Source organism: Nanorana parkeri, unplaced genomic scaffold (assembly GCF_000935625.1).
Source record: "Nanorana parkeri isolate BGI_ZX_2015 unplaced genomic scaffold, ASM93562v1 scaffold48, whole genome shotgun sequence".
Classification (NCBI taxonomy): Eukaryota; Metazoa; Chordata; class Amphibia; order Anura; family Dicroglossidae; genus Nanorana; species Nanorana parkeri.
Window position 1 is genome coordinate 634,201 of NW_017306316.1, and position 9,055 is coordinate 643,255.

General features: G+C 40.9%; 1 protein-coding gene across 3 annotated transcripts in view; it reads left to right on the forward strand.

The window, feature by feature from the left end:
- The window catches only part of MYO1C (myosin IC), a 139,693-nt gene that overhangs the window by 52,915 nt on the left and 77,723 nt on the right, over positions 1-9,055 (forward strand). Inside the window, exon 1 of one of the 3 annotated variants that reach the window (XM_018573867.1) lies at positions 6,978-7,377. The exons of the other annotated variants lie outside the window; for them this stretch is intronic. Within the exon in view, the coding sequence (XP_018429369.1) occupies positions 7,360-7,377 (18 nt within the window). The 5' untranslated portion in view covers positions 6,978-7,359. Of the gene's footprint in view, positions 1-6,977; positions 7,378-9,055 lie in introns of those variants that run through there. 3 annotated transcript variants of the gene reach the window in all.

The following is a 9,055-nucleotide window of genomic DNA, read 5'->3' on the forward strand; positions in this document are numbered from 1 at the left end:
GGATTTGTATTCCTCTATAGCTGATGGTACATTGTGCTGTATATTATACAGAGGAATACAAATCCCAGCAATACATTATACACTGCATGTATAATGTATTGCTGGGATTTGTTGTATCCCTATAAAGCTGGTGGTATTCTGCATTGCTCTGTATAGAGGACTACAAATCAAAGAATAATACATTATACAGTGCAATGCCGAATACCACCAGCTATAGAGGACTACAAAACCCAGCAATAGTACAGTGCACTGCAGAATACCGCCAGCTATAATGTACTATTGCTGGGTTTTGTAGTCCTCTATAGCTGGTGGTATTCTGCATTGTGCTGTATAGAGGACTAGAAAAACCACGCAATAGTACATTATACAGCGCAATGCAGAATACCGCCAGCTATAGAGGACTACAAAACCCAGCAATAGTACATTATACAGCGCAATGCAGAATACCGCCAGCTATAGAGGACTACAAAACCCAGCAGTAGTACAGTGCACTGCAGAATACCGCCAGCTATAATGTACTATTGCTGGGTTTTGTAGTCCTCTATAGCCGGTGCCATTCTGCATTCATTGCTGTATAATTTTACACTTTCCATTTCACTATATTGCACACCACACTTTTTTTTTTTTTCTTTTTTACTTCCACCGCGCCAAGCTTGCTCCTGTGATGGACTACAATCTCAATACAAACTAGTAGTCCCATCACTGGAGCCATTTTTTTAAATGTATTTAATTTTTTATCCGATTTAACCGATTAATCGAACTTAATAATCGACTAACCGATTATGAAAATAATCGTTAGCTGAAGCTCTAATATATATATATATATATATTCACAGGGCTATGGATTCGGCATGAGTTGGACTGTAAATTTCATGCTCTATGTGTAATGGGCACAGTCTTTGTTTTATAGTTGGTAAAACTTTCCTTCTCGTCACACCTTGATTATTGGTTTGCTCTCCTCTGAGATTATATCTTGTTTTTGTCTACTTTCTATAAATAAATAATTTACAAAGAAAACCTTGCTCAGATGCAATTGCCATATTCGTTATATTGTTGCAACAAAAAGTGACCATTGTAAAACTCCCTGCCAATATTATAGTTTGTCCCAACCTATCACTGCCACTTCTGCTAATGATTTAGGAAAATCTAAATTAAAGGCATGTAAATTAGAATAAAAAAAAAAACCGAATATATTTAATACTAACATTGCACTCAGTGCTTGCATTAGGCATATACAGTCAGACTGTGGTTCTTTAAAATGTGTTTTTCCAAAGTTTCAGTGTGTTTTTTGCACCACGTTGCTCTGCTTTTTTAATATCCACTGTAGCAGCACAGGAAACACATGTGAGAACAGATCTTCTTCCCATATCATGAGCTAAAAAAAAACACACCACTGTTGGATGTTGGAATGTGGAATGTGTTGCGGTGCTTTGTTATCCCCTCCATTGACCTAAATAGGGCTAAAATAAAACAGATTTTGAATGCGCTGCAACGCAGCACTGTTTGGAAAAAGTAACTGTTTACACACTTCTAATGTTCTTGCATTTTGGTAGTGTAAAAATGCAGCAAAATGAGCAGCAGCAGAACTGTTATTGTGAAGAATTTCCTGATTGTCGTATTAATATTTACTATGTTAAAGATAAAATGTCAGCCCCAATACTGTATTTGTCTGTTTAGCTCCTTTTTTCTATTTTAGGTGGGTGTGGTTTCTTTGAAAAGCTTCACCCAGATCATGCAGACAGTGTCCCGGGCTGGAAACAGATCTTTCCACTCTGCTCTGCGTTGAAGCCACAGAACCGTCTGCACTCAATTTTTCCAGTGCAAACATATTTTCCCCATAAAAGGAAGTGGAGGTGCTCTTCCGATCAGGCACTGCGAGCAAGAGAGAGTGCGAGCAACTGCTTACTGAGCGGCTTGCATTAATATTCATGAGAAAAGTAACTGACCTCAGCACAAAGAGGGCATGGTGTATTAGCACCATCGGGCAGTTTTTACTGGTTCCATGGGTCCTGATGACGCGAGGAGGGCTAAAAACAAATATTGTAAAGTTATAAAAAGATGTGTGGAAGCCCGTACACACAGTGGTTTTTATTTGTGACCATGTTGATAAGCATTGTAGGGCAAACCATTATGGAACTTTTACTTTTTTCTGTGCTAGAATAATCAGTGGGTAGGGGATATCAATCCTGGGTCATGACTGACAGGTAATGTAAAGGTTAAACGCTGTACCTTTTGGACTAGTCCACTTGTTTATGCAATTTACTGTTCTAAACTCTGCATATACCTGCTACTTAAACTTCAGGCAAAGCAATGTATGAAAAAAGATGATAGTCATACCTCTGCATTTAAAATATGTTGGCTACCATTCTTCTCAATCCTGCTGCAACCCAGTGGAACCATCCTCATCTTCACGTTTTGTAGGTGTCAAACATTCGTAACAATGTTAGTAGCATTTTATGTGCATTTTGGTCCAAAATGCTTCCTACATTTATAATTACTGTTGACATATGTAAAACCCGTGTAACTAGCGTTTTTGGATATGTTTTTGAAAGAAAAAAACAGGAACCCTCTGTTTACTTCCTGACCTGAATAAGTGTGTGTGTTTTGTTCCACATGGGTCATGCTGTACTGTGTATAGGAGTCCAATTTGCTGCTGTATTGTGCAGAGCATGGTCTACCCAATATATGTGTAAATGCAACCTATAGTGATGTCCTTACAAAGTGGTCTTATACAGGGAGGGGCCGAGGGGTAGGCAGAAGAGGCAGCCTCCATAGAAGTTGCTTTGGGGAACATACAGTAGGTGCGTGCAAAACACCTTCATGATTAAGTAGACCAAAGCACCAGGGTTGAATATTAGTTGATATTATTGTAGTGGTTCAAAGCTTCTTTACATACAGTTGACATGACTGATGGAAGTGTGCTGCTTCTTGACCTCTAACAAATAAGTATCCATTACATTTCACAAAATCTCTAGGCACCGAATGAGTACAGTAAGCTTAATAAGTTTGGAAACATTACTTTTTGGCCACAGTGCAACTTTAGTGATCCGTGAATTATAACAGGGTCGTCAATGCAGATTTACTCTTTTTCAATCACGGATCTCTATACTGTTTGTGATTTTATGTGAATGATGTATTGGAAGACACTGCAGCTGTTCGTATCAGGTAGTGCTAGGATATGCTCTTCCATTGCATATGTTGAAGGAGGTCTATACACGGACATTCCTTTCTTTATGTAGAAATTGTTCACCACCTGTTCAACATGATGCATTGGAATTTTGCTCTTCCATTTGTAGCTTCTGATGTGGAAAATACCTCAACTGATTTGCTGTTTGCTTTTTGGCGCATAGTATGGACAGGAAGGTTAGAATTAGGGATGCACCGATACCACTTTTTTAAGACCGAGTACCGATACTTTTGATCAAGTACTCGCAGATACCAATTACCGATACTTTTTCTTAAAGGGACAGGTCACGTTTTTTCTAAAGCAATACAAACTAATGCTTTAAGGTCACTTTCTTAATATTATGATTCATGAGATGATGAGGGAGCATGACACCGGCTATCCGGCCATTCAGAATGCCGGGCGCTGCGTCATTACACGGCGCCCGGCTTCCGGATTTGCTAGCTTCCTGATTGGCTGGGAAGTCGGCTCCATGCTCTCTCATCACAAGTGACGAGAGGGCATGGAGCCATTTTCTGGCCAATCAGGAAAACGGGCAGCGTGTAATGGTGCGCTGCCCGACTTCCTGATACAGTAAGTACTCGTGCTAGGTATCAGAGCATTTGGGCGAGTACAAGTACTCACCCAAATACTCGGTATCGGTACCGATACTAGTATCGGTGCATCCCTAGTTAGAATTCTCAGTCACAAAACTGATTTGAGATTTCAATGCTTTTAAATGCTTCTTGTGTATAAGGGGTACTATAAGCAAGAAGTTATCTGACATTTCTTTGTTTGGTTCAGGGTAGATTTTAAATGTAGTTACTATTACATTGATGCAGCTAAGATGACTATGGGCAATAGTATGTCTATGGATACCCTAAAGCAGAGGAGGACAAAAATGTTAAAGTTAAACTCCAGGCACAAAAAAACATTTCATTTAAAAATATTTGTTGATGGCCACATATGATACAAATCCGTGTTGCGGGCATCCAATAACTTTGTAAACCCAGTTATCTCCATTACGAGTGGTTGCTGGCACACTGTCCCTTTATGTCGCGCAGGAATGCTATTGGCAACATATTCTAGTTCCACCTTTGTTATAACTATTTGGAAGAGGGTGCAGACATGAACTATTACTGCAATATCTTGCCACTTGGCTTTTCGATTAGTATGAGAAGATGATGAGTGATTGGTCAGACTGGATAAAGCTGAACTCGGAGATAAGCAAGCACTGTCCAAATACAAGAGCGTCTTCTTACGTAAATGTTGTGCTTTGTGTATTTCTTCCATATCTGTGCATTGTGACACTTTCCTCTTTGCAGAAGCTTCCTATCATTAAGACCACACAGTTCTGTTCTCTGAAGGGTGACTGGCCTTGTATCCACCCCTGCCCTGTAGATTTTTTTTCCTGCAAGCAGCCTGTAGTTGGTGGGCCTGCTGGATCCCTCCCACAGCTCTGCTCTCTGCACATTATGTAAAGTATAGTGATTATGTCCCCACTACATTTATATTTAAATATCTGTTTTGGGGGGAGTTGCACTATTATTAAAGAATTTGTTTTCTAATTATGTAGCGTTACCATTTTCAGATCATTTGTACCTTAATATAGTCTACTAGTTTCTAGAAATGTCTCAAAAGTGGTGGTGGCGGGGGACGGTAATTTATTTAGATGCTTGGCTTCTGGGATTTGCATAGTCATGCACAGAGTCCTGTTCTAAGAAATGTTTGGCACAAATTCTTTAACATGCTTTCACTACTTTGCAAGAAGTAAATGTTTACAGGACCACATTATTCCGTTTGAGTGTTTCCCAAATGAGATGTGATAATTTGAAGAGGTTCTGAGCTTCAAGGCTAGCCATAACCTTAGAGGATGTCTTTTCAAGAAAGGCTGTCCGAGAGACATCTGTCTTTTTAGGTTGGGACCAGTTGCTGCTTTTGTGCGACTTTCTTGACGGCCTAAAGTGACCTATGTGTAGTGATGATGAGGAGAGGAATTTTTCTAACAAGCTTAAAATATTTTCATGTTCAATAATGTTCTTTTCTGTTCACATTGAAAGCTGAGGAGGGTCAGGATGTTTTATGGCACCTTAAGATTCCTGTCCTGTTATACACTGGTCAGGAGAGAAAATTTGTAGGCTGCCATTGCTGGCCTCTTTCTCAGGCCAATGACAAATATACAACACAAGTGTAAAGCTGGCCATGCACTAGTCCTTTTTTCACATTTAAGGCCCCGTTCACACCATATGCAGTGCATTGAAGTGAATGGCACCATAGCCACTCCCTGCGGCCGCAATGCGATCAGCCGCACGGGAACGCAAGGCACATTGTGCCTGCAGTCCGGTCCGGTGCGATCAAAATGCTGCAAGTACTATTGTGTCAATGTGCACAAAGTGGCTTGCGATCCCAAGCGGGTGACCGCATTGCGGCCGCAGGGCGTGGATATGGTGCCATTCACTTCAATGGCCCGCAAAAGTGAGCTGGCCACAATGCGAGGCAGTGCGTTCCGGCCAGAATGTGAACGAGGCCTAATTCATGCGGGTTGAACCTGAAAAAGTGCTTAGTGGCGTAGATGTGGGAATCGCCCCTGCTGGGTGATAGTATACTGACAATAGCAGGTGTGCTGCTTTCAGAATACCCAAACGGTTACTGCAGCGGAGGAAGCCATACACTGCTCAATTTTGGCCAAGTCCTGCTGGCTTGGCCAAAATTTTAGCATTGTATGGCCAGCTTTAGTATTCCTTATCCCCATATCTGTTCTGGGTCAGTCATTTAGAATGTATGCAGTCAAGGTATCAGCATAATAGGTAGGCAGCCAGTATTTTCAGAAATTAATGGAAATAGCAGCCTACTTTCTCTGTTCTCTGTCACTCTGACTCTGTCACTTAAAGTGGAATAAAAAAAAAAAATGCCAATAGGCAGGCTTTTTATGATAGAGACTGTGTAAGACTCTGCTGTCACAAAAGCTTCTTGTCTGCCTGTCTGTAACTTTATTTACTTGTACACCTGAGCCACACATGTGCAGCTCATGGCACTGGCTCGGCATGCTGAGATGATGTAACTCCTGTTTGCATGTGCAGCAGTTATGTCATTGGTGCTCGGCCAGTCAGGCAGTCTAGAAAACAGAACCCGGAAGAAAACCAGGGAGGATGTGGAGGCAGCGTCGGGGGTAATGCTTTGGCAGGTAAGTCTGCCATAATGTGCTGTGCATAATAGCACATTAGAGCTAAAAGCTCCATGGGGTCGTTCTGTATCTTCATTTCTATCCTTCACTTTTGCTTTAAAAAAAAAAATAACAAAGCCGTTAGCAGATATAAAGTGTAGGCACCTAGAGGTTCCTCCACATACCTGCAGCAGCTTTTGTTTGCCCCTCTACACCTGACTGTCCGCCCATTCCGGATGTACAAAGCTCTGACAGTTGGGCAATTTAAACTGTAAATCTGATATTCTTTCTGAATATTCAGCTGTAAATATTTGAAATGATACAAAGTATCACTGAGTTCTTTAGTTAGATATTTGAACAGCCCCTCAGATGAGATAGGAATGTTGTGTACAGAAGTTGCTCTTTGTTTCTCTTTACACCTGACTTCTTCACCTGTGTGGTTTTTCTGGGATGCGTGTACTCTGAAGTAATTTACAGCACGGAGAAATGTGCAGCGGCATGCAGGAACTGGAGGAGTGAGAGGCCCACCAATGGCAAGCTCCCATTCCCTGCCTTGTGAGTTGTGTTTATTAGGTTTGGGCTGCAGCCCAAGATTCCCAGCCCTTCTCTCTCTCTTTTTTTTTTTTTAATTCCTCCTTTTCATTCCTGTCTTTCTCTGCCAGTGACGCCTGAACTCGGTCTGGAAGCACATTTTAGCTCTAATTTTCCCCCCCTCTGGGAATAGAAAAGAAAGCCTGTACAATGCTTCTTGTATTTGCTCATTTTACATAACCGTCAAGCTGGACTGCAGTTTTGCTCTGGATTTTCTCCTGTAGAAATGCACTAAAAACGGTATTTTTCGCTGACCCAGGAAGCTGGATGACTGCAGAATGTTTTTCTCCCAGACTGTTTAATTCTGCATTGTGACTTTCTAGGCGTACTTATGCAGTATTACAGGAATTGACGAAGGGAAAGTTTTTACCTGGGAACTGGGCTCCTGGTTGCAGTGATTCAGGGCTTTTCCCCCAGGAGATCGGAGTCACTGACAGTAACAATGAAGTACAGAGCGGCGGTAAGCTTCCTTAACTGGGTTCAGATGGGGAATGTCTGTATTTTTGTGCAGTCGGTTCATTTGGTCTGTGTTTTAATGGCTGTGTGTTATGTGTATAGATACATGTCCAACTTCACAAACATAGTTTCCTTTATTGTCTGCTCTTGCTCTGAACAACCCTCAAAACCTTTTTTTTTTTAACAGACACTAAAATAACTAATAACCAGGAATGGACAAGTAAAATGGAGTTCAGGAGCCAGCAGGATTTTGTTTTAGGAGCCAGTTCCATTGACAACAAATGGAAAGAAACTCAAAAAGTTAGGCACCAGCCTAGGGGCATTTGCTACCTGGCTCGTATGATTTGCCCATCCTGGCTTAGACTGTTTTAGATGACTAGTGAGGCAAGGTCAGTATAGCTTGAAAAACCATGCAGCTTGAATGTTTTTTCAAGTGCTTTCATTTTATCAGCAGTACTGAGGAAGAATAGAGGGCCTGCAAGGAAAGACATTGGTGTATAACATGGTTGGATTCTGTATATATGCTTATCGCCCAGGTAAAAGAAACTGATAGTTTATGCTGTAGATGGCAAAGTCAGGTACACATCTGACTCTTACTTCTTTTGCTATTGTTGTCACCTGGCTTCATAAAAAGAACTGCTGCTTCCCAGAGTGGAATAGCTTTCAAACCGTTTAATTTGTCCAGCCCATTGGAGCCCCATTATGTACTAAACTCCATGGCTTTGAATTGAAACTTTGGCATCTATAAACTTTTTGAAACACACTATTTTTGGCAACATATCTGCATAAAGGACAAATCTCGAAAAGGATTTATGTATTCAGGGAACTTTTTGTCTGCGGCACATTTAACTACCATGCCAACATTGTCAATTGCCCCGAATGTGCTTAGCTAATGTTGGTTCGATTTTTGTCTGGTTTTCTGTGCTTATACAGTATAAGGTATGATACAGAGTACTTACTGCAATAACCGGGTAATTTAACAGGGAATTGCAGAGTCCTGTAATCCATAATGACTAACCTAAGATCCTCTCTTGGCTGATGTAATGTAATTCTGATTGGCTGTTGCAGCTTATCAATTGCATATATCCTTCTCTCTACCTCATTCAATTTATTGGTTGGGTACTATGGGTTCTTTCTCAGTAATATTATCCAAGTCCGTATATTGCATAGCCAGTAAGATTGGTACATACTGAAGGGCAAGGGTCTACCTTACACATATGCAGTAGTGTATTTGGCATTGTCAGATTTGCAAGTAGGAAGGTTCTATTTTGAATTTTTTGTTTCCAATACTGCTGACCATGCAATGCTGCCCCTTTATCTTGCATGGGAAAATAGATTAGCGGCTTCCTGACTGTGTAGAGGTAATGTAGTCCTCCATAAATGCTGTGGCTTCTGTGTTGTTAACTTTGTGTCCAGTTTTTATCTTGCTTTGTGCATGTATCTTGTATAACTGCTGTTATATCTTGCATTTTTTTACCTTTTTGATTCCTTCCCCTTTTAATCCATTTTCCTAATTTCTTTGGATGACTTCCCATTAATTTAGGCTCTGTGCCTGTTGTGCTTTTTGGATCCCATGAAACAGTGGTCTTTTTTTTTCTCATCTCTTATTTATATTCCGCCCCACAGTTCTTTTCTGTCCTCTGAGATGGCTGCATTTTATTTATTCCATGTACTTCCCCCCC